The sequence below is a fragment of the Typopeltis vanoorti genome, chromosome 20 (genome assembly GCF_054136105.1).
Source record: "Typopeltis vanoorti isolate ZY-2024b chromosome 20, IOZ_Tvanoo_1.0, whole genome shotgun sequence".
NCBI lineage: Eukaryota > Metazoa > Arthropoda > Arachnida > Uropygi > Thelyphonidae > Typopeltis > Typopeltis vanoorti.
The window spans coordinates 76,698,423-76,725,457 of NC_143568.1; the positions used below are offsets into that span (position 1 = coordinate 76,698,423).

General features: G+C 35.7%; 1 protein-coding gene across 6 annotated transcripts in view; it reads left to right on the forward strand.

The window, feature by feature from the left end:
* The window catches only part of Hem (Nck associated protein 1 Hem), a 393,688-nt gene that overhangs the window by 326,003 nt on the left and 40,650 nt on the right, over positions 1 to 27,035 (forward strand). For all 6 annotated transcript variants that reach the window (XM_090409885.1, XM_090409889.1, XM_090409887.1 and 3 more), the window contains one exon: positions 5,864 to 5,941. In XM_090409885.1, the coding sequence (XP_090266011.1) occupies positions 5,864 to 5,941 (78 nt within the window). The remainder of the gene's footprint in view (positions 1 to 5,863; positions 5,942 to 27,035) is intronic.

A 27,035-nucleotide genomic window follows, 5' to 3' on the forward strand; every position in this document is an offset into this window, starting at 1 on the left:
AATAAAATTCACTGAAATATGTTGTAGCCAAATTATGAAATAAAATTTAATGATTTCAAGTTGCAACAAATTAAAAAAAACTCTATAAGGAATAACTTGATACTTGTCAACTTGATAGTTGCCACTAGAGGGACTCGTGGTCTGTAGTGTTTGTTGAGAGCTCCTGATAAGATAAGTGTTATTTTAAGTTAACATTGACAATTTTGCTTGAATGTTACGTAGTTTTGTTTGCTTTTCGTATCTTAGTGTGTTTTTGGTGTTTCAATTATTAATTTGATAAAATATGATAGAAGTGTGCACATGGCTCCGATAAGAAGGAAAATGGCAGCTAGTTGGTTCGCCATCTTTCTTCAATAACTGTAATATAAAGGAGATTATTCAGTGTACTATCTGCGAAATGTATGCTTTGCGGAGAGCGGTTGGAGTATGGTTAGACGATGATAATGTAGTGAATGTGTGTGGAAAATGAGGAATTAAAGTGTGTTTCAGGTCGTGAGCGTGATATTTTTGTTAAATTTCAGAATGTAGAAAATAGCGATATGATAAGAAATTGCGAGGTTGTACCAGAGAGCTGTGAGGGCGTGAATGTAGAAAGTGCGAATGAAGGTATTAATACAGAGCAAATTAATGGTGTAACAGATAATAAAAAAGATGATATAGATGCAATGAGTGAGATCACGCTATTGAGCGGAGCAATACATAGAGCAAAGCAGCAGCTGAAGTGTATGCACAAATGTCTACCGAGTGTACCAGCCAATAAAAAGAAGTATGATAGGAAAAATAAGAGTATGATTCTGAACGTAAACAAAATGAAAGAGCGAGTGCTGTATGGAGATTTGTTAGTACGAGGTATGATAGTAGAAAATTTGACAAAATCGTACCAACCTGGTGCGACCATTAAGAACGTAAGTGAGTCTATTAGGGAACAAAAGCAAAGGAATGAAATGATAGTGGTGGCAGGTACGAATGATTTAAAAGGAGATAAAATAGAAATGATAGAGGACCTGCATGAATTGTTTGAGGTAGCAAAAGAAAAGAGTGAGAGAGTTCAGGTGATTAGTCTTTTGCTGCGGTATGACAGTGAAGAGTTTAGAAGGAAGGTCATAATTGCAAATGACTTTATGCGTGGGTTATGCAGGATGAGTGGTTGGGATATGTGGAGTGAGTTCGATGGGTGAAAGGATCTATATAAGATGGATGGTTTGCATTTGAATGGATTCGGTGTAAGGAGACTTGAAAAAGTGATGTTGAATAAAGTGGATGTGCAGAATCAGGGAAACTAAATTTATTAAAGGGGGAGAGGAGTAGATATGCAGACCTTAGAGAGGCAGTTGAGTGTAAGAATGAGTATAATATGCCTGAGCGAATAAGGATAACAAATCAGAATGGGATAGGTAGTATAAGGCATCAAGGTAGGAATGGGGCTAACGGGGGTCTGCAATTCATGTATACTAATGCTAGGAGTATTAGGAACAAGAAGGAAGAATTTTTGGCCTTTGTTGGCACTTCCAGACCACAGGTTATTGGCATTAGTGAAACATGGCTGACTGAAGATGATATAGCTAGTGGGATTGAATGTGAGGAGTATAGTGTGTTCAGGAATGACAGGGAGAATAAAATGGGGGGAGGAGTATTATTGATGATAGCTGATGAGCTGCAGCCAAGGAGAATAGAAGTTGAATTGCAGGATAGAGAAAAGAGCACATTTGAGGCCATTTGGTGTGAGATTGAGGCTAGCAGAACATAATATACAATTGGGTGCTACTATAGACCAGGTGATGGAAAAGATGGTGGAGTTAGTATGCATAAGCAAATAGAAGAAATGAGTGGAAGGAGGGTGATTATTATGGGAGATTTCAACTATGGTAGCATTGATTGAAGAGAGGAGAGGACACACATGGGAGGAAAGATTTGGGTTTTATGCAGTTATTAATGTTTAACTATCTGCGACAGCATGTAATGGAAAATACTAGGGGTCAGAGAGTGCTTGACCTAGTAATTGCATCTGAGGATTTGGCTGTAATGAATATGACCACATTGCCACCAATTGGTGAGAGTGATCATAGGGAGGTGGCTAAAGGTGTGGAATTTACAATTAAGAAAGGGTACATGTGGGATTATCGGGCTGGTAAGTATGACAAGCTTAGGAGTTTGATTGGTTCAGTGCCATGCATGTAAAACTGCAAGGGCTGGATGTTGATAGTGCATGGGAGGTGGTTAAGAAGATTTTGCAGGAGGCAATGGCTGACTGTATACCTAGAGTCTGAATAATAAATCAAGTAGGGATTAAATGGATGAATAACACCATTAAGCTTGAGCTGGAAAAAAAAGAAACAACTGTGGAGGGAATTTAAGGAGAAAGGTGACCTGCAGGCACATGAACGGTATAAAGCCCAGGCCATAACAAGTGTGGTAAGAAAAGCAAAAGCGGATAATGAATGAACATTAGCCATGCAGGCTAAAGAGAATCCCAAACAGTTTTTTTGATATGTTGCAAGTAAAAGAAAAAATGTATACGGCAGATTGATTTTAAAGAATGCCGATGGTATGGAGGTAACCAAATCAGTTGATATAGTAGAATTACTGAGTGAACACTTTGCAAGAGTATGTCACCCATGTGGTGACATTGCAGAAATGGAAAATCAAACAGCTTATACAGGAATTGTGGTGAATGAAGTGGAGGTGAATAGTCTATTACAAAACCTCAATGTCAACCCATCTGCGGGATTGGATGGTATACCAGTCCGTGTCATACGAGAAGTGGCTAAAGAATTGTCAGTGCCTTTGGCTATTTTGTTTAATTTGCGTCTCGGGACTGGGTTAGTCCCAAGGAGGTGGAAAGAGGGGAAAATAGTTCCACTGCATAAAGGAGGTTCCAAGACTGCTATTCAAAATTACCGGCCGATCAGCATATCAGGAATTGTTGTCAAGGTCTTGGAGAAAATAGTCAAGAGGAAAATACAAGATTGAATAGATGAAAATGGGATACTCTATGGGGGACAGCATGGTTTTGTGAAGGGTAGATCATGCCTCAGTAACTTGCTCACGTTCTATAACACAGTGACGGCTGAACTGGAAAAGGGTAATGGGTTTACAGTGATTCTACTGGACCTTGCTAATGCCTTTGATAGGATACCACATGGAATTCTAATCAGTAAACTGCAGCATATGAAAATGGATATAGGGTTGGTGAGATGGATAGGAGGTTGGTTGATGGAGAGATATCAGAGAGTGGTTTATTCAGGAGTAGAGTCCAAAAGACGGCCTGTGACTACCGGTGTACCGCAGGGTTCTGTTCTTGGACTGCTACTGTTTAATTTGTTTATTAACGATATAGGAAAGGATCTGAGAGGAACTGTTCATTTGTTTGCTGATGATGCAAAGTTGGGTAGAGCAATAGTGAATGTGCAGGATATCAAAATTTTGCAGGATGTTTTTGGATAGATTGGAGGAGTGGGCTAAGGAGAATGGATGTCAATTTAATGTGGAAAAATGTAAGGTTTTGCATTTTGGGGTGAAAAGATTAGCAGCAGTATATCACATCGGTGGAACTGTACTCCAGGAGATTGACGAGGCCAGGGATTTGGGAGTGTTGGTGGATAGGGAGTTGAAGTTTAGGGAACACATCACAAAAGTGGCAAAATCAGCTCATCAAATCACTTGGTTGCTGAAAAACACTTTAACGAGCAGAGACAAACAGGTTATTGTTCTTCTGTATCGAGCCTTGATAAGACCCCATCTAGACTACTTTGCCCAGATATGGGTGCCAGGGTTTCTTCTCGATGGGGAGGAGGTGGAGAGGATCCAGAGACGAGTGACCAAGATAATAGCAGGACTATGGAATGAACCTTATGAGAACAGGCTGAAGATTTGTGAGCTGCAGAAATTGGTTGATAGGTGGAAAAGGGGTGATGTTTGAGACATTCAAATTACTGAAGGGTTTCTATAAGATTAATTCAGAAGATATTTTTGAGAATAGGACTGGTAGTGGGAGGACTAGGGGGGCCATCCATGGAAGCTTGGTAAGAGTGTGGTTAGCAAGGGTGTTAGAGCTTGGTTTTTTACTCGGAGAGTGTTAAATGAGTGGAATAAGCTACCAGAGTCTGTTGTAGGTGCCATGACTGTAAATGAGTTCAAGGAGAAGTATGATAGATACTGGGTGAATGTTGAATAGTTGTTCTTGACATGATGTTGGGCCTCCCTTGATGAGTCTAAGGACTCAATGGAGCTGCCCGTAATAATAAAACTTAAAAATACCAGACTTTATTAGGTAAGGAATATTTGCTGATCAACTGAAGTGCTTATATGTGTGTAGTATGTAGTTGAATATATATATATATATATAATAGAAATGAAATGGATGCTATGTATTAGCATTTGCTTCTGATGTTCACTCCCTTTTCACTTGAATGTTAACCAGTATCAGTTTCTGTAACTTTGTTAATGAAATACACTTTATGCATGTATGTAGTGTGTGTATTTATTTATTTATTTTAATGAAATAATCTATGTACAGTACATTGCTCTGGTTAGCAAAATCTGGACAATAAAACAAAAAGACAAACAAAGATTAACAACAGCAGAAATGAACTTTATGAGAAAAACTGCAAAGTATACCCTATTTGATCACAAAAGAAATGAAGAAATTATGAAAGAATTATACCAAGAACCAGTAATAGAAAAATTTAAACATATAAACATAAATGGATAGAACACGTTCAAAGAATGAAAACAGAAAGATTACCAAAACAAGCCTTAAAGTACAAGCCATTAGGAAAAAGAAAACCAGGACGTCCTCTTAAACGATTTAACAATGACTTCTAAGGCCGGAACAGGCCATGCTAGGCCTAAATCCTTGATACGCATGATGATGATGATGATTATTATTATTATTATGTGACACCTCCAAGGATTCATTGAAGGAGGGTACTCTACACCACACATCCAGCATACAGGCTGGATTTCATCCAAGCTGTATGCTGGATGAAAAACACAAGTTTCTGGAGACAAAACCCTGGTACCTCTGTGTGAGATCATCTAACTCCCTTTCATTAAAAAGCTCAATAAAATTCCTTCAAGGAGAATCAAACTCAGGAGATTTCCAGTCAAAAGGGCCAATGTCCCATATTTCTTCCAGCTGCACTATGGAAGTATCCTAATGATGCTCGTCTTGCAGATAATTAACTTTTAGGATTTTTTTTAATTAATTTCAGTTTCATTTCCAGACTGTCTTCAACACACACACACACACCTAATTTTAATGAACATATTTTTCCCCACCAGTTTTACAGAAATTTAAATTGTTAATAAAGTATATGTATATTATTAATCTGTCGATGTTATAGCCAGGTATGTTTCAAAATTTACCAGAGTTTGAGAATATAATAACCTTTGGCATAGGAATTTCCTAAGACTGGACCTACTTAAAAAACATGGATTCTACCTGGTCTCTGATTAGAACCAACAGTTTAAAACAGCTGTCAGGCCGGTGAAACCTTAAAGCACTAATAGAAGGTGACTATATGGACTCCTTGCAGAGTCCATGTCTTTTAAGTAGCACCAGTCCTAGGCATTTCCTATGCTAAAGGTTATATTTTCATAAAACTATCTGGCTATAACATTTTTTTTATGTCAGCATGACATCATTAATTTCATGCTGACATATAAAACTGCTGTATGGCTATATAGAAACATTCATTCATATAAGATATTTTATGAATCCTTTATTAAAAATATGCTTGTGTGTACATGAATTAATATTTCTGCAGAGATTGTGAATATATCAGTTATGTTTAAATGATGTACATTATTTTATTTATTATCCCAATAAAATTGATGAAAGAATGGTTTAAATTTGCTGCAGGTCCTCACTGATAGAATCCCATTTCTTCTAAGTTCTGTTTTGGATTTTAAACATCATGTTCCAAATGGTGATTCAATGGTAAGTTTACTATTCTGTGGCATTTTTCAAGTATATATCTTTCATTAACTTAAGAGTACTATATAAACTGTTTTTATTATTATTAGTATTTCTTATATGATATTCACATAAATACACACGCGCACGCGTGCACACACACACACACAAGAGTAGGGTAGAGGAAGTAACTATCATTTCTATATTTTATTTTATTTTTGCTCCCAGAAACTAGAGTTTTTTAACCCATATAGACAAATCAGCCTTGAGAACATGTGCAATTTACAGATAAAATATACAAGTAGTTGTGGTGGGCAGTAGGTGAAAATGGTAGTGATAGTTTGTTGTAGTTGGTGGAGACAGAGAGCTGTAGAGTATCTTTTTGCATCTGGGAAACACGATTTTGTCACTACCTATCATTGAGTCTCCATACATAATTTTCTCCTTAACTTGTTTTTCTTGTTTCTTTATTATTCCTTCAGATCACTGGCTTCTTTCTCTTTTCAGCCCTGCTAATCACTTGCCACTTCTGCAATTTTTCAATTTCACACTTTGTCCTATGAAGGATAACAGTTAAATGTGCTATTTCTTTATTAATGTCCAGTTCATTCTCCTCTATTTCCATGGCCACACATTCAACATTAATAACATCATTTTCCATCTTACCGTCAGTATTTGCTGAATTCTCATCACCTAACAGACACTCACTTTTAAAACACTTAATGCATTCTCTTTCTCTCTCTCTCTCTCTCTCTCTCTCCAGTTTCAATTTCCTTCCACATATTCTTTAAATTTCTCAACGAACATTTCACACACACTGCACTAAATAAAATCCTGAAAAATCAAGTCACCAGGCAACATGATCTTTGCCACCATTGTTCGTCGCATTGGTGCCATGCCGACAATATTACAATATAAATGTTATAAAGACACTAAATACTCTAAAAACACGAAATCTACATTAATAAATTATAATACGCTTATATCAAGCAATACGCAAGTATTGCTTGATATAATGCCCCATTGACACCATATAACTGCAGCGTATTGAATAGCTTCTCTCTTGGCACCTTGTCATATGCCTTTTCCAAATCGACAAAACTTAAATACAGATCTTTGTTATATTCCCATGCTTTCTCGACTATTTGTCGTAAAGTGAAGATCTGATCCTGACAACCTCTATTTGGCCTGAATCCAGCTTGTTCTTCACCAAGCTTTTCTTCCACAATTCTTCTCAACCGTTTCTCAAGTATACTTGCATAGATCTTGCCAGGAACACTCAGTAGGGAAATACCTCTGTAATTCTCACATTCAGTTTTATTTCCCTTTTTATATATGGATACTATGAGAGCTCTACTCCAATCATCGGGAATTCGTCCCTCTGTCCAGGCTTTCTGAACTATGCAGTGCAGCCACTGTAAGACTCTTATACCACCATACTTCAGCATTTCTGGTCGAATATCATCTACTCCTGCTGCCTTTCCACATTTCAGGCCTTTGATGGCTTTTTCTACTTCAAGTATGGATATGTATTCCTGACTGCATGCCTGGTCAGTGTTTTTTATCACTGTGCTGTCATCACTGCTTGTTTCATTTAGCAGTTTTTCAAAGTAATTACTCCATACTTCAAGATTATCTTTTTCTCCTGTTTTCATTTCACCTTTATCATCTCTAATTCCTTTTACAGCACTCTTTCCTCCATTCCTAAGCTTCTTCAACAACCTCCAGAATATTTTGCCACCTTCTTGATATTTATTTTCTATATTCTTGCCAAAGTCCTCCCATGACTTTTGTTTAGCTAGTTTTACACACTGTTTAGCTTTCTTACATTTGTCTCTGTATTCTGTAAGAGTAAAAGCTGACTTATTTGCCAGGAACTTTTGATATGCTTTCTTCTTTTCCTTCACTGCCTCTTTAACTTCCTGTGTCCACCAGGGAGTTCTGATTTTTTTATCCTTGCACACAACCTCACCACATGCCTCTCTGGCAGAATCAATCAATGTTTTCTTCAGAGTTTGCCACTGAATCTCCAAGGTTTGATTCCTGTTCTCAAACTCTTTCATTTTTTCTTCAATAATCTTTGTGTATTTTAGTCTACAGTTCACATCTGAGAGCTGCTCAACTTTTATTCGCTTTAAAACTTTCTTACATGTTATTCTTTTCAATATGAAATTCAATTTTATCCTGCTCAAGACTAAATAGTGATCACTTCCAATTTCAAATCCTCTGTACACTCTGGTGTCCAGCACCAGGGAGAAAACATCACTATCAACAATAACATAGTCAATGAGACTTTTCTTATTCCTAGCCTCTTCTCTCCATGTGCACATTTTTATGTTGGAACATGGTGTTAGTAATAACCAGTCCATGTCCTGAGCAGAAATCCAACAGATATTTGCCATTATTATTAGCTTTGCTCTTTTCTCCAAATTTTCCCAAAATATTTTTGTATGTCTCACAATCATTTCCTACTCTACTATCTAGATCCTCAAAAAGGACCAACTTTTCCTTTTTCATTGTGTCAATTGCTTTTTCTAAAGCCTCAAAAAATTCCTCCACTTCTACCTTAGTAGAACCTTCTGTGGGACCATAGGCACAAATAAGTCTCATTGTCCAGTTCCCCATTCTCATATTTGTCCACATTACTCTACTTGAGACTGACTGCCATTCAAGAAGATTAGCCTCGTATTTTGTGTTGAATACTATGGCTACTCCTTCTTTTCCTTGATTGTCATTGCCTGAATATAACATTTTGTATTTATTGCTCAGAAAGATCTCACCAGTTTTGGTCTTTTTTGTTTCAGTCACCCCTATTATGTCGATCTGGTACTTATCTAATTCCTCAGCTAGCTCCATTTCTTTGCCATTCAGGCTTCTTACGTTGATAGTACCGATCTTTAACTCTGGTGATGTTGAGTTGGGGTTTGTTTTCAGATTTGTTCCAGTAGCTGACTTTTCGCTGTTCGCCCTGGTTCCCTGGCGAAAACAACGGGGGCCTTGTTTAACCGGGCGACGCCCTAGCCGGCATGAAATTTTGTCATGTTGTACCATCATTTTTTATTTTGGTTTAACCAATAAGAATACAATTTGGTCGGCTAAATCCCAAATTGCCAGCCCATCCTCGTTCGTTCAGTATCAAAGTAGATACCCAACAGGGTGCACCACGAGAAGGTGAGGATTGGACATTAGGTCAGAAGCCCTGGTCGGTTCTCCGCATTCCTTTAAAGGCTATGTGGAGGTCTCCTCTCAGTTATACAGCTTTGACCCTTAAGCACCCCGACATAGTAACTTTTATTTATTTATTTGGTTCTTGAAAGAGTCACCTACTCAAACATACTTTAACCCTCATAATGTTGTTTAAGGAAATTAACAATATGGGCAATATAATAACTAAAAAAAGTTTACTTCTGATATTTTGTTTTAAATTGGCATCTTCAAGGAATTAATAATGTTAGTATTAACACATGCACACAGACCTAAAAGTAACACTTGTCATCTTATAAAATCATAAATATTGTCTCAAGTAACCTGAGGTTTTCACTCTAAAGATTTTTACTGCCATTTCTATAAAAAAAAATTTATTTTATTTAGTTGTACCCAATTGAGTAATTGAGAACACAACTTCCATAACTAGGAATGAGCAGAAGAAATACAGGGAAGTCTATAGTCCTAAAATTATACCACCTGTTTGCTTTCGTTGAGCATTCTTGGCTATTAGGCTGAGATTAGTGCAACCATACTTGTTGAGGCTAGGTTAGTTAGTGAAGGCTTAAAGAAGAACCTCTCAAATCTGCTTTGGTACAATAAGATGGATACAGATATAGTGTTGGTGCTCTGACATCCTAATGTTGGCTGTCCTGCTTGTTTGGCCAAAGGCTAAAGTTGGTCTTTAGGCAAGCAGATAAGGGATGCTAACGTTCTATCTAGTTTTTAGATCTAGACATTATGTTAAATCAGTTGTTCGACTATTCGTTATATGGATGGATCACATTATGAAGGAAATTGGTATTAAACCTGATATCAAAATTAGTGATGCTAATCTCGGCTCTTTACTTTATGAAGATGATGTTATACTTCTAAATAAATCCAGTACAAGTCCTTGCAACACCAGGCAACTCTGAGCAAAGGTGGACCAAGCTCTCATCACTCCTTGTCTCAGTATCTCCCATAATGCAAAGCACATCTCCTTGCAGACATGTTACTGCTATGCATTAAGGGAAGGGCCACTACCCAGACCGGTTTTAACCTTTATTGAGGTCTCGTCAGTGGGAGACAGACCTAAACGTGGAGATACTTTTTCTAAATCCAGAGTAATTCAATAATAAGGTGGTGCACCTGTTGGCAACTCCTATAGGTAAATATGACCTCTCCTATTGCTTCTGCCTTAGTATCTCCACGTTTGGGTCTGCCTCCCACTGACGAGACCACAATAAAGGTTGAAACCGGTCTGAGTAGTGACCCTTTCCTTAATGCATAGCAGTATACATGTCTGCAAGGAGATGTAGTTTGCATTATGGGAGATACTGAGACAAGGAGTGATTGAGAGCTTGGTCCACCTTTGCTCAGAGTTGCCTGGTGTTGCACCACCTTACCTCAATCTTGTAGATATTTTCAGGCACAAGCTTTGTTTGCTTACACTTGGATAAAGGATTAAACTAAATTTATTATAGTCTAACCAAGTGAAAAATAAACTTCCAACATATTTTTCTAAATCCAGAGTAATTCAATAATAAGGTGGTAGACCTGTCGGCAACTCCTATAGGTAAATATGACCACTCCTATTGCTTCTGCCTTAGTATCTCCACATTTGGGTCTGCCTCCTGCTGACGAGACCTCAATAAAGGTTGAAACCGGTCTGGGTAGCGGCCCTTCCCTTAATGCATAGCAGTATATATGTCCGCAAGGAGATGTGCTTTGCATTATGGGAGATACTGAGACAAGGAGTGATGAGAGCTTGGTCCACCTTTGCTCGGTGTTGCACTACCTTACCTCAGTCCTGTAGATATTTTCAGGCGCAAACTTTGTTTGCTTACACTTGGATAAAGGATTAAACTAAATTTATTATAGTCTAACCAAGTGAAAAATAAACTTCCAAAATAAGTGAAATGTCATAATCTTATATGTAGAGTTGTTTATCAAAAAATATAAATAAATAATAATTTTAAAAAATTAAAAGAATGGCTAATTTATTCTTGATACATGAAATAAGTGCCTTTTTTTTTAAGTTTTGGTTTTTACAAAGTTGGGTTTATTTCTTGTGTATTTAACCTGGACTTTAAGTGTTTCTTGGTCTGACATTCATTATTATGAATTAAGTATTAGATCAAAAATATTCCTACTCATTATTTTGAAATTTTTACAATGGTTAGATGAATAAATTGTTATATATGTTGATTTTCAATAACATTACCTACAAGCACTGAAATATTTGTTAGAAATTTATATATATGAATGAAATCATTCATTGTTTATTTTTGTTTATGTTGGAAATACATATCTTTAGCCTTGTATCAATATCACAGTTTCAGTAACCATTGTTTGGCAAATAGAAATGTAAATGAACCTTATTACAAAGAGAATGCATAATAAACAACTTATGTGGCAAGTTGTTTATTATAAAATTTTTGCCCAGGTATCAAGTGCATCCTCATTATGAATATAATTACAAGCAAATGTTAACAGAAAAATTAATCAGTGCAAACATATATATGGAACTTTGAGTTAACATCAAGTAGTAGACTAAAATCCTAATTATGTAAATACTAATAATAATAGGGTTCAAGTTAGTTAACTTCACATAACCTTTGAAGGAATGCAGAACTGCCTGACATTTCTGACATAATGGCCAATTCTCACCTTCTCATGGGTATCTTATCTTATACACTCAGTAAGTAAATTCCTCTGCAGTTCTCATGTTCAGCTTTATTTCCCTAATATATAAATATGGGAACTCCAAGCGCTGTATCCCAATCATCTAGAATTTGACTTTGTGAACAGTCCATCGGAATTATTTAGTGTAGTAGCCACTGTAAAATTTTTATATATACCTATTTGAGCTTTTTTTAGTTTAACATCAACTCCATCAATTTTTTCCACATTTCAGATTTTTGACAACTTTATCTTCTTAGAATACTGAAAGCACATGATTGATCAGTGATTTTTCAAAATAATTACTCCCTATCTCAAACTCAACATTGGCAGAATTCATGGGCATTACTAACATACACTGTTGCCAAGAGTGTCTGGACATCCCATAGCCATACGTTGCCTTGCTTGTATGATGCAGATACATGTTCACAACACTATATAAGCATAGACATTCTTTGCCATCAGGATGAGTGGACGAAAAGAGTTGAGTCTGTTCAGTATGGTAGTTGGAGCCCACAAGTTCAGTCATTCAATCTGAGAAATTTCTTCCACATCACATATGCCCCAGTTTATTGTCACCGAGGTTGTTGTAAAGTGGAAACGTGATGGAACCAACAAACCCCTCCCCTGAATTGGTAGGCCCAAGAAACTGACAAATTGAGACTAGCAGATTCACAAGCATGTTGTCACTGTAAATTGTCAGTCAGTCTTTAGCAGCCATCACAAACAACTTACGCATGATATATGATACAGATGCCAATGACAGAACTATTCACTGGGAAGTGTTTTACCCTTGGGTTTCATGGTCTTGCTGCAGCTCACAAGTCTTTGATTACACAATTCGCAAGTGTGTTGTCACAGTAAATTGTCAGTCAGCCTTTAGCAGCCATCACAAACAACTTCCGCATGATCTCTGATACCAATGACAGAACTATTTACCGGGAGGTGTTTTGCCCTTGGATTTCATGGTCTTGCTGCAGTTCACGAGTCCTTGATTACACCTGCCAGTGCTCACCATTGTCTAGAATAGTGCAAACAACACCATCATTAATTAAAATTATAATAATGGAATTAACTCATGTAAAATATTATTTATTAGTCTTGGTGGACGACTGAAGAAGGTTTTAAGTTTTTTCTTTTGATCTTCATCCGATGTAGATATGTTATCTATAAGAGAATTAAGTCTTTTTAATTGACTCCTGGTAGGAGGATCTGATGTGAGGGGCCTGTAAGTTGAATAGTCTCAGAGTAATAGAGACATTTTTCTCTCATATTCTTTATGGAGCACTTTGAACAACATATTTTTGACAACATTTCACCTTGATCTACTCATTGGTTCAGATATGTAAATGACATTTTTGCTATCTGGAATGGCTCTTCTGATGAATTACAACAGTTTCTCTCTCTAAACTAAATGCACTTCATCCAAGGATCCAGTTCAACCTAAAAGTAGAAGTAAATAAGTAGTTAGTCTTTTTAGATCTTTTAATTCTTTGCCAACCAGATGGTAACCTAAATTTCTCAGTTTATAGGAAGAAGACTCATACAGGTCATTATATCTATGCTGAATCTCATCACCATCCCAGTCAAAAGGTGGGAACTGTTAATACACTGGTTCATCGGGCCCACTCCTTTTGTTCTTCAGATGAACTATTACAGAAAGAATTGCAATATATTATTTCCTCTTTTTTATCTAATGGATATAAGAATTCTTTCATCAAAAGAGCTTTGAGTAGTTTTGATATATCTTCCTCTTCAAATATAGAAGCAATAATGCATATTCCTATACCTTATGTGCAAGGCATTAGTGAACACATAGCAAAAGTTTTAAAACCACTAAATATTTTTGTTGCCTTTTGACCCATCAGAAAAATCTCCACCTCTCTCACTTCTCCAAAGGACAAGCTTCCACATCTCAGTTATCCAGGTGTCTACCAGATTCCTTGCTCTGGTGGTTATCTTATTCGGACAAACAGGAAGATCTACTTTTATTCGGCTAGGAGAACACAAGTCTTATATTCAATACCCTGAACAGTCTGGACTTGCAGAGCATGACATCAACACTAGACATAGAGTTCATTGGAACAAGACAAGAGTCATCCACAAAAGTCAGTTGCTCATGAAACGGCTTTAGAACAAAACATGTGAAACTTTACTTCCTCTCCTAACTTAAACAGATCCCATGGTCTATGTCTATCCCCTTTGTGGAAGATAGTACTTTTTAAATCAGCTAATCTTTCCTAACTTTTTTAATTGTATATATATAATTTATTTATCTATTCTTTTTTTTAATAAGATAGGAAATTTAATGACCTTTTTTAGTTATCTTACATTAGTTACTTAGGCGACACCTTTTGGAATTGTCAGTTATTGTTTAATTAGCTTTTTATATGTACTGAAGATGTCTGTGATACTCAGATGAAAATTCTATTAATAAATAATATTTTACGAGTTAATTGCGTTATTCAGTTTTCAACAGATCATCCTTCTCTCATTCAACCTCACACTCATATCTTTGGGATTTCTATGTTTCTTTTCTGTGGTTTGATTATTTGCTTCTGTTCTTTGGCTTCTAGAAGTCATAACTGGCACTTACAAAGTCAACAGATTTTGTAAGTGCCAGATAATCTCCTGCTATTCCATTAACTATGCATAGTATGCCTCCCCTTTGATCCTTTGTCAGAAGGACATTGATAAAATATCAATAGCCATGATACTAATAAGATTCCTGGTCTTGATGGTGTATGCCTCCATTTGTAATAACATCTTGTGCTCTAGAACTAACAGTCATCTTGTATTGTCTCTACAAACTGTCATATTCATTTGGCATCTATGCAATAACTCGGAAGCAAGCCTTTATCCAGGCTGTTTCCAAGAAGGGAGATAAAAGTCAACTATCAGCCTACTGCTCTTTGATTTGACTTCAAAAATAATGGAAAAGGTTGTCAACAGTCAGCTTCTTCACTTGTGTATTACTTGGTGATCATCAATGTGAATTCTGCTGTTCTTACTCTACAGCAGATCTAGCTTAATTTACTCATCTTTGGATTTGATCAAGTCTGGCATTATGGCCTTCTTACCAAGTTACTATTTTATGATATTTCTCGTACTTGAACTTTTTTTTTTTTTTTTGAGTAAATCGCAAGCTTTCATTCCATTCATTCATTGCAGGTATACCATCCTGCATATAGCCGATTCCATTTCATCGGATTTTTCAATCACTTCTGAAGTACTCCAAATCTCTGTGCTTTCACATACTCTCTCTTCCTCCTATATATCAATTATTACTCTCTCTTTCTTTGACATCCAATCTTTGAAATCCTTTTATGCAAGGATTACATCAAAACGTAATCCTGTCTCATCCCTTAGAAGAAAGACCATTCTTGACTCTCTCTCTCTCACTTTTGATAGTATTCTGTCCACCAGCCAAGATCAGTCTCCTCCTCCTCCCTCTTGGGTTGATATTCACATATAACCTGTCCTGCACAAATACATCACATCCATAGCCTCTTCTTCCTCCAAAAAAATTGGTGATTTGGATGAATAACACCATTAAGCTTGATCTGCAAAAAAATAAACAACTGTGGAGGGAATTTAAGGAGAAAGGTGACCTGCAGGCCTATGAACAGTATAAAGCACAGGCCAGAAGGGTAATGAATGTGGTAAGAAAAGCAAAAGTGGATTATGAAAGGAAATTAGCCACGCAAGCTAAAGAGAATCACAAACAGTTTTTTCGATATGCTGCAAGTAAAAGAAAAAATTTATACAGCAGAATGATTTTAAGGAATGCTGAGGGTAGGGAGGTAACTGAATCAGTTGATATAGTGGAATTACTGAGCAAGCATTTTGCAAGAGTATATCATCCAGGTGGTGATATTGCAGGAATGAAGGAACCAATAGCTTATACGGGAATTGAGGTGAATAGTATATTACAAAACTTTAATGTGAATACATTTGTGGGATTGGATGGTATACCAGCTCGGGTCTTACGTGAAGCAGCTAAAGAATTGTCAGTGCCCTTGACCATTTTATTTAATATGAGTCTCGGGTCTGGGTTAGTCCTGAGGGGGTGGAAAGAGGGGAAAATAGTTCCACTGCATAAAGGAGGTTCCAAGACTGCTGTTGCAAATTACCGACCGATCAGCATATCAGAAGTCGTTGTCAAGGTCTTGGAGAAATTAGTCAAGAGAAAAATACAGGATTGGATAGATGAAAATGGGATACTGTATGGGGGACAGCATGGTTTTGTGAAGGGTAGTTCATGCCTCACTAACTTGCTCACATTTTATAACACATTGACGGCTGAACTGGATAAGGGTAATGGGTATACATTGATATTGCTAGAGCTTGCTAAGCTTTTGACAGGATACTACATGGAATTCTAATCAGTCAACTGCAGCAAATGGAGATGGATATAGGGTTGGTGAGATGGATAGGTGGGTGGTTGATGGAGAGATATCAAAGAGTAGTTTATTCAGGAGTAGAGTCCAAAAGATGGCCGTGACTAGTGGTGTGCCGCAGGGTTCTGTTCTTGGACCACTGCTGTTTAATTCGTTCATTAATGATATAGGGAAGGATTTAAGAGGAACAGTTCATTTGTTCACTGATGATGCAAAGTTGGGTAGGGCAATAGTGAATGCAGAAGATGTCAAAATCTTGCAGGATGATTTGGATAGATTGGAGATCTGGGCCAAGGAGAATGGATGTCAATTTAATGCGACAAAATGTAAGTTTATGCATTTTAGGGTGAAAAGATTAGCAGCAGTATACCACATTGGTGGAACTGTACTCCAGGAGATTGACGAGGCCAGGGATTTGGGAGTGTTGGTGGATAGGGAGTTGAAGTTTCGGGGGCACATTGCAAAAGTGCCTCAATCAGCTCATCAAATCGCTTGGTTACTGAAAAATACTTTAATGAGCAGAGACAAGCAAGTTATTGTTTCTCTGTATCGAGCCTTGATAAGACCCCATTCTTGACTACTGTGCCCAGAACTGGGCGCCAGGGTTTCTTCTTGATGGGGAGGAGATGGAGAGGATTGAGAGGCGAGTGGCTGTTAGTTGTTAGTTAGCTATTAGTTGGTTGATAGGTGGAAAAAGGGTGATATGATTGAGACATTCAAATTACTGAAGGGTTTCTATAAGATTAATTCAGAGGATATTTTTCAGAACAGGACTGGTGGCGGGAGGGCCATCCATGGAAACTGAGCAAGAGTGTTAGAACTAAGTTTTTTACTTAGAGAGTGGTGAATGAGTGGAATAAGCTGCTGTAGTCTGTTGTGGGTGCCATGAGTGTGAATGAGTTCAAGGCAAAGTATGATAGATACCGTGTGGTTGTTAATAGTTGTTCTTGACATGATGTTTAGGCCCTCCCTCGATGAGTCTAAGGACTCCTCGCAGTTTCCCATATTAATAATAATAATTCTAAACAATACTTCTCTTCTGCTTAACTCCTGATTTAAGGATTTAAGCAGAATTGTATTCATTGTATTTAGACAAGAATTGTTCGGTTAATGGATGATCCCTCTCTGACTCTCTTCAGTTGCTTTTTCATAGATGCTCTATTTCTGTATTATGTTTTTTTTTCAACCAGCATTTCCATAGATGCTGCTCCCATTCCTTCGCTTTCCTTTAATCATGTATGAAAATGAGCAGCTGCTGATCATCATCTATATACAATTCAGCTTCACATTATTGAACCACTTTTCAAACTCCTTCATTCCATATACCTCTGCCTCTTTGCCCATACTGCTTTCCCCATGCTGTTGTCCACAATCCTCAGCTCTTCAAGAAACACACAAATTTCTTCTCTAACCATTTGTCCACATGTGGCAGTGTCATGTCATAGATCTCAATGATAGTAACATTCTTAATAAAACAGTGACCTTTATTTCTCTTAATTTATTGGAGAATGAAAATATCTGTTACATTCAGAGGTGATAATTCAATTCAAGACTGAATATATTTCGATAAAAACTTTCCAAAATTCAGTTTATTTAAAATAAAAAAAAAAATTTGTTATTGTTCAACAGTGTTGCTCATGGTTTAATGGTACCATCTATTTTTTCTTGATTATTAATTACTGAATCTAAGAAGACATGCAGTTTCACCTGTTTGGTAATTACAAATATTTAAAACTACAGGTAGTCCTCGACTTATGACGGGGTTACATTCCAACCTCTCCGTCGTAAGTCAATTCTGACATAAGTCAAGGACTTTTGTTAATTCTTGATTTGTTTGATTCCTGTTATAATATTTTCATAAATTAAGTTTCTATATAACTTAGAACGGTGAAAAATGTATAAACTTACATAAACATTTATAAATTATTTATTAGCACATACAAATACATAAATACAAAATGAAGAAAGAAAAATTTAAGAAAAAAATACATAAATGCATATCAAAAATGGTGCACTTACTTTACTTTGAAATTCCTTTAAATATTAGTTAACATAAACAAAAAAACTTATTAACAGTGTCTTTAATTAAACAGGTGAGTAACTGTCACTTATTTGGACTATATGGTTATTTCTCGCGATCAGGAGTAGAAATAAGAAAATTGGTTAATGTTGTCTGTTGGGTTTTTTTCTTTCTTTTTTCATATATTTCGTGATAACACCTGACTGCTTCTCGAATTTGCTTTTCAACTTTGGCGAAGCGATCAGTGTCTTGATCCATATTTTCAAGTAGCTGAAGTACTTGATTTAGTTTAGAAAATACTTCAGCCAGTCCTTTTACAGTAAATTTTTTAACGATTTCTCTTCTTCGTCTTCCTCGTTATTCCTTTCTTCTCCTACAACTCTTTCGTTTTGGAAAATCAAGTCTTGATCAGTCAGTTTACCTTCTTTGTGATCTGCTAATTCTTCTATATTGGTAATATTGATTTCTAAATCCAGTTTTCTTGCAATTTCAACGATTTCTTCACCAATTTGTTCTAACATACTATGCTCATGTACTCTTTGAGTGTCTCCTGCAGTAGTAACTTCTTCCAAATTCCTGGCATACATTGTCCTGATACCTCCTTCCATGAAGTTCCAATGGATACATTGGTTAATATCTTAATTTTTCCAAAACTCACATAATGTTATAGCATCGTTGTCCATTGCTGTTATTGCTTGAGAAAATGTAGTTTTCAGGTAATATGTCTTGAATGTAGCAATCGAACCTTGATTCATAGGCTGAATCACAGCTGTTGTATTGGGTGGTAGATATATCACATTTATATTTTCATTCAAATCGACGATGTTAAGAGGATGTCCTGGAGCATTGTCAAGCAGCAATAGAATTTTAAAAGGAATGTTTTTTTTTCAAGACAGTAGGCACGTACTTCTGGAAAAAAACAATTTAAGAACCAGTCTTCGAATAAAATAATTGTCATCCAAGCCATAGGATTACTCCTGTAGTACACCGGCAATTTATTCTTGTCAATGTTTTACAAAGCTCTGGAGTTTTGTGAACAGTAAACAAGAAATGGTTTTAATTTAAACCAGCAGCATTTCCTCCAAGAAGAAGCGTAATCTTATCCTTAAATGCCTTAAAACCAGGCACCTATGCAGCTTCTCTGTGATTGTAAGTTCATTCTGGCATTCTTTTCTAGAAAAGTCCAGTTTCATCTAAGTTAAAAATCTGCTCTAGCAAATAGCCTTCATCATTTATCATCTCTTTCAGATTTTTCTTGAAAATTTCGGCACTTTCAAAATCGCTACTAGCAGCTTTTCCCGTTATTCGTATGTTATGTAAGTTAAATCAGCTTTTGAGTCGATAAAACCAACCTTTACTAGTGTTAAATGTATGCTCGCCTATTTATCTTCTTGTTGTTTCCTTAAATTGTCAAATAAGCTGTGTGCTTTTGTTTGAATTGTAAACAAACTGAGAGGAATGTTCTTGTTGATTTGATCATCTATCCATATCATTAAAAGCTTCTCCATTTCATGAATTGGCCCTTCCCTTTTTTTTGTTAAAATTGTACATTTCATATTAACTGCCCCTTTAGCTGCCTCCATTATTCTCAATTTATCTTTTATGATTGTTGAAACAGTTGAATGCGATAGTTTTTCTTTCTCGTGCTATTTCACCAACTTTCTTTCCTTTGTCATATACTTTAATCACCTTCATTTTAACATCTAAACTTAAAGCTTTCCTCACCTTCTTTTTTTATGTTGGAATTTTCATCAGTAGTTTTGCTTCTCTTACTGGACATGATAGGGTTACGATGAGATACAAAAATTGCAAAGAGAGAAAAGTGAACACTTCGACTGCTGATTTGCAACTAACGTGCCAAAGGCTGTGATAAGTTAGAAGTGGATGAATCATAGCAGCAGCTATTGCTTATTGGTGATGGGCTTTGCTTGTTGACTAACGGCGATGCTGCAATGCATATACAAAAGCAATGTGATATACTGTATGTATGTATATGCTGGTGGAAAAGTTAAATTAGAGAATTTTTAATAATAATAATTACTGGTGACAAAGTTAAATTAGAGAATTTTTAATAATAATAATTTTGGCTGTCGTAAGTCGAGGACTACCTGTATTCATGTCTCAGTTAAAAATTCAATAATCAAACCAATTCTAAATATTTAAAGTCTAATTTGATTTTTCTTAACAAAAAATGTTCTTCTAATGCATTCTCACAAATTTTAATAAAAGTAATTATTTAATGTTTTTATCTCAATTTGAATCATAGTTTTATTTTTTAACCTCTATAGTCACCTAAATTAAAGTTTTATTTTTACCTTCAAATATTCCATTAAGAATTTACCAGTTAGCAATTGTGTTGGGGATTTACTTTCTTTTGGTTCATGCAGTCCTGCCCATTGCACTGTATAAATTATACTTGATTCCAAATATTTTAAATCTTTAATTCTGGCTATTTTCATTGACCATGTCTTTTTATTGCTAATTTTCATGCCAAATTTATTACAGCAGTTATTCAATTTCGTCAGGGAATCTTGCAAGACTTAAAAAAACAAATAAATGAAATTTTAAAAATTAAACCAAATTGCAAATCAAATTGCACACAAATTAGTATCTTAGTATATCACATAGGAAATTTATCCTCTTAATTAACCATATTATTCATTTAACTCATTAACAGGAGCCACCTTTATAAGATAAAAATTGTTAATTGTACACACAAAATTAATTTAAAAAAATATAAGCACCAATGTATATTTCAGATCACAATATGAAACTGTAAAGACACCTTTTTTGCTCAGCCTCCTTTTATTATGCAAGTTTTTATTCTTTTTGGATAAAATTCTAAGATTTGCAGTGTCTTGTATCAGTGGCATTTCCTCCTGTCATAGATTCATACATGGGAATAGTTATTGTTTTTCAAAATACATGGGTATACATAATATTTGAAATAAGAAGTTATCCCTGTTTTATTTAATAAGTTTTGAACACGATCAAAATGAGTATCATATTGAAAAGAAAAAAAAATTATTATTATTACAATAACCTCCAGGGAGTCAATAGACTTACTCAACCAACCACATGTCTATCATAAGGAACTTTGAAATTGGTTACACTCCCTGCATTCACAATGCATGCTAGCAATGCATTCCACTCACTAACAACTCTCCATGTAAAAAAAAAAAAAAAAAAAAAATCTATTCCCCCCCCCCCTTCTTCACCACATCTGACCTCTTGTTCTTTCAATCTTAATGTCCACTCTATTTATGATTCCTTCTGTATAATCTGGTAGAATCCCTTACCCAACTTGTAATCCACATTCCTTCAGTTGCTCCACACAACCAATACTCCAGAGTCCCGATATACTTTGGTCATTTGTCTTTGAACCCTCTTTAATGTTTCTACATCACAGTGAAAACTAAGCAACTAAGTTTGAGCACAATTGTTCATGTGTAGTTGGACATAGAAGCACTACCTTCTTATCATAGCAGAAATGATGTGCAGCTTTTGCAATACTTGAAATGCACCAATGGAATTTTAGTCCCCTGTCTACCATCACCCCAAGATCTCTAATCTCATCCACTTCCTGAAGTGCAGCTCCACCAATACAGTACATAGCTTTATATCTCTATACCACAAAGTGTATAACCCTGCATTTATTAAAACCTATCCCACTTATCTTCTTGTAGAGAATTAACATCAGCAGTACCCCTGATAATTCTACCTAACTTTGCATCATCAGCAAGCATTTAAACATTCCCAGTCAAACCACATGACCACAACACCACCCTGAGGCATGCCACTCATCACTTTCCTTTTCTGAGACACTGCTCCATTATATGCAACTTGCTATCTTTCAGAAAGCCAATCTTCAATCTGTCTAACCAATTTGTTATCCAATCCCATCTTCCACAGCTTACATCAAACTGTGATTTTGGACTACCTAAATGGATTTTTTTCCTGTGAATAGTAACAGAAGTTCCCAGTAAAACAGAAGTTTTACTGGAAATAAGTTGTAATTTCAGCATTTTTTAATGAAAAATCAAGGAAAAATTTATCCATGTATAGATATTCATATAAGACAAGATTAATGACATATATTTGGTGAAGAACACAGGGTCCTAAGATGGTCACACTAGAAAGATGCACCTAATCATAATTCTTAATTTCCACAAAGTTTGCACACTCACACATACAAGTGAACCTTAAGAAATTGATTCTTACTTCAGTGTTTGCTGATATCTATACATACACGTTTCAATTAGTACTGCTTGCTCAGTGAAAAGACCACAAGGTGCATTGACATTCATGTGTATGCTTGCATACACTATAATAGCTTCTGCAATGGTAAACAGACTGCTGTATTGTTTTCTGTGCTGTAGCCATTTTTATAAAAATCCAACCATGACAGGTTGTAAGCATATAGTGCCTAGTACCATGAGTAGGAGGACAAATGCAATATTTTTTTTTTTTTCAGGCATCCAATAAGGGTGATGGGAGTAGTCTCACATTGGGTGATGAAAGTCACCTACTACCAGACATTCACAAACATGAATGCTCAGACTCCAGTTTGAAAAGCAGATATGATATCCACTCAGCCAATCAGACTGACAAATTATTCCTTTTTCAGCCAACTTTTGTTATGACTACTCTTTATTCTACTCAAATCTTTGTTACAGTCCTGATATGTAGCAAAACTAGTGAGAATCCATAACTTGAAAAAGAAAGAAGGAACCACAATAAATGAATTAAGAAATATAATTAATTAAAAAAAAAAAATCAGGTAGGTCACATACATGATTTTTTTTTCCTTGTGGATATCAAAGTGTATAACACAAGCTATTATGATCAAGTAACTGGCACAAATGCTGCTTGTAGAAGTTTTAAATCAGAAAATCTCAAACAAAGTAGGGGAGAGGAGGACAGGAGTAAAATTGTACTCATCAGAACAGTGGGGTTGGAGATTATTGCAGGTATGTAATTGTTAATTTGAGAAGCATTGCTTGATTTAAATATATGTTTAATAAAACTGGGTTGTCATATAATAGATTATTGATAAGTGATATGTCAAGGAATGAGACAGCTTATTAAACACAATAACAATGCCATCCTACCTAAAATAGTTTAAATATGGCAAATCAAAGCAAATTATTTTTGTGTATACTTACTGAATTAGCCATATTTATTGATATTGGTACTTTTAAGCACATTTCGACTTCCATTCCTTGGCCTAATACAGTTTATTAAATCAAGTAATTAAAAATGATGAAAAGCATATAGATAATTCAAAGATAGTAAATCAAAGCAAATTATTTTTGTTTGTGCCTACTGAATTAGCTGTATCCACTGATATTGGTCCCATACATTTAAATGATGTTCATCCCTTAGCCTAATATAAAATGGATCTTACTATAAAAAACTCACAGGGATCACTGGAATAATTTGCATAATGAATTATTATGAATAATAATAACACAGTCCAACACAATTTTTGCTGACTTTTATATGAGACTTGTTTTTTACTAATTTGGGTGCGCTGATTTCAAATATCAAACCCATTTTTCTCTATCACGTCAGGTTTTTCCTCTATGGCATTTTCTTTTTGCTAATTTGTAAGTTTTTGATAGTTTTAAGGAGGCAGTACTATTTAGAGGATCAAAAAAATCGATTTTTTAATATCATTTTCTGAAGGTATGTACTTTTAAAAATCTGTTCCTAACTTTTTATCAAGAAATTTGAAAAATTCCCGAAGATATAGCCTATTATTCAAAGCGGTGCGTATATCAGAATCGGAGCGCTCACCACTCTCGCTTGTTAGTAAACGAATAAATGCGTAAGAACCTGCAACAGCACGTACTGGTGCTTTGAATGCGAGAGAGGCCGATAATTAGATACATAACTACTTAACAATATTCATTAAAAATTACAAGAATATTTATAAAAAAATAACAATTTTACGTACACATGAGTTTCAGGGAATAAATTTTTGTTTGTAGCAATTTCTGCCGTGTGTTCTGTTTTGGCAATCCCTTCGAATACTCCAACAGTAGTCGGCCATCATGTGAGAATCCCATCTTCCTTGGTACCGATCTTCCATAGTTTTTAAGTCTTGATGAAATCTTTCGCCTTGTTCATCGCGTACAGCACCTAAATTCTCGGGAAATCTATCAAGATGACTGTATAGGAAATGAAGCTTTATGTTCATGTTGCAACCTAGGCGCTGGAAATTTTCAAGCATTGTTTCCACTAGATCTTTGTAATTGCACGCTTTTTTGTTTCCAAGAAAATTATTCGCAACCATCGTAAATTAAGTCCAGGCCTCTTTCTCAATTTCGTTCATAGAGTTGATGAAATTTGGGTCTCTCATTAAAGTTCTAATTTGCGGTCCATCAAATACACTGGCTTTAATTTTTTCATAACTAAGTCGTGGAAATTTTTCACATATGTATTGGAAACAGTCACCTTGTAAATCTAAAGCTTTAACATACTGCTTCATAAGACCTAGTTTGATGTGTAGAGGTGGGAAAATGATTTTTTCTCTGTCGATTAAAAGTTGATTTATAACATTCTGTTCTCCAACATTTAAGGATATTCTAAGAGGCCAATGTTTCTGACTCCAGTGTTGGTTTCTAGCTTGACTATCCCAGAAGCATAGAAAACATGGAAACTTTGTATATCCTCTTTGAAAGCCAAGTAAAAAGTTCACCATTTTAAGATCCACACAGATGATCCAGTTATGGTCTGTATATTTTAATAACTTCAGAACCTTTTTAATGTCCTCATATGTTTCCTTTAAGTGGACTGAATAGCCAATAGGAATTGAGCCATATACATTCCCATTGTGTAGTAAGACACATTTGAGACTTCTGCTTGAACTGTCGATAAATAAACGCCACTCATTTGGATGATATTGTCCAACACTCATTTCAGTTAGTAAACCTGACACATTGTTACAGTAAAAACCCACACTCATATTTAAAATGTTTAAAATATTGTACAAGATTACTTTCCCTGCTACGATAAAAAGTTATCTTCGTATCTTGCTCCAGTAAGTTTAATCTTGAAGCTAACAATTCCGATAATTCCTTTGATAGGCCCAAATCTCTTACTAAGTCATTCAATTCCGCTTGAGTAAAACGTTGCAGTCCAGAACTAGAAATTAAATTTTCATTGTCTAAATCAACATCCGGGTCTTGCTCCTCAAGAACATCTGGCATATCCTGATCATACTCGTTCTCAAGTAAAGGAAGTCCTTTATAAATTGGCACGGCTATTTCATTGGAATGAGCAACTGGCTGAATTGCTGAATCGAGATTTGGATGCACAATTTTTTTCTTATTCTTCTTATTATACCAGAAGTCTGAACTAAACAAAAATAGCAATCAAATCATCTATGTGATTTTTCGGTTCACTCCAAATCATCGGAATGCCAAAAGCTAATTTTTGGCATTTTCCCTTGCTCCACTGTCGTAAATTTTCTACACATGACTTACACACTTTATTTGGAGCCCATGAATTGTCCCGATCTGCAAGTTTTACGTCAAAGTATGCAAAGTACACTTTCTTAACGAAATCAATGAATATCACTGATAAAGTGTACTGTTCCCAGTCAAAGGACAAATATTCTCCTTTGACTGGGAACAGTAAAGCTGCCACAAATGTAGCAGAACGAATCTACACTATTGACACATTTTCGAGTAGTAGACATGATGTATTTTCTTCACTGCCGACTAACATGCAATTAACAATACAAAAAAAAAAACAGAGACTTTATTGAAACGTTATAAGCGCTCATCATACTTTCACGATCGATTAACGATTGACTGATTTCGATCGTTCTTTGTCCGCTGTGACACATATAGCATTCATTTGTTTTAGGCAGTGGTTATCGCGTACTTTTCATCACCTAAATGTATTAGGTTGGTTATCGGCCTCTCTCACATTCAAAGCGCCAGTACGTGCAGTTGCAGGTTCTTATGCATTTTTTCATTTACTAACAAGCGAGAGCGGTGAGCGCTCCTATTCTGATCTGCGCACCACTTTGAATAATAGGCAATATCTTCGGGAATTTTTCGAATTTCTTGATAAAAAGTTAGGAACAGATTTTTAAAAGTACATACTTTCAGAAAATAATATTAAAAAATCGATTTTTTTGATCCTCTAAATAGTACTGCCTCCTTAAAACTATCAAAAATTTACAAATTAGTAAAAAGAAATAGAGAAAAGTGATAGAGAAAAATGGGTTTGATATTTGAAATCAGCACACCCAAATTAGTAAAAAACAAGTGTCAGATCATAATCAGCAGAAAAATTTTTTTTTTGTTGGCCAGTGTAATGAATATCTGTAATGAATTATTTCCTTTATAATATCTTTTGGGGATTTAGTCAGGACTTTTAGGTAGTTTGTAGTAAAAATTGACTCTACTAATGTACTTTAAAGATGCCTTACAAGCTCATCATGGTATGCTCTTACCAACTGAAATTTCCACATTGGCCATCATCCAACTCAAATCTGTATGGTCTCTCTTTCTCCTGACATTTCAAGTAATATTTCCCTCTTCGGCTTTCATGAAAATAACCCTTCCTTTTATTCCATATTTTGGTTGATGAAATCCCTCAATGATTTATTCACTGAACTGATTTGCCAATACATTTCACATCTGTCTTTTTCTGCACATACCCAATCCTTTATCAACACCCAACTTTATTTGTCCTATATGCCCATCCTTCACACCAATAGCTTCTAACCCACTGCCTTTTACACTACTGTCTCATGCTAAATCTCCACTTTTGCTGGACTCATTTTTGCTATCGTTGCTCATCTGCGCTGATA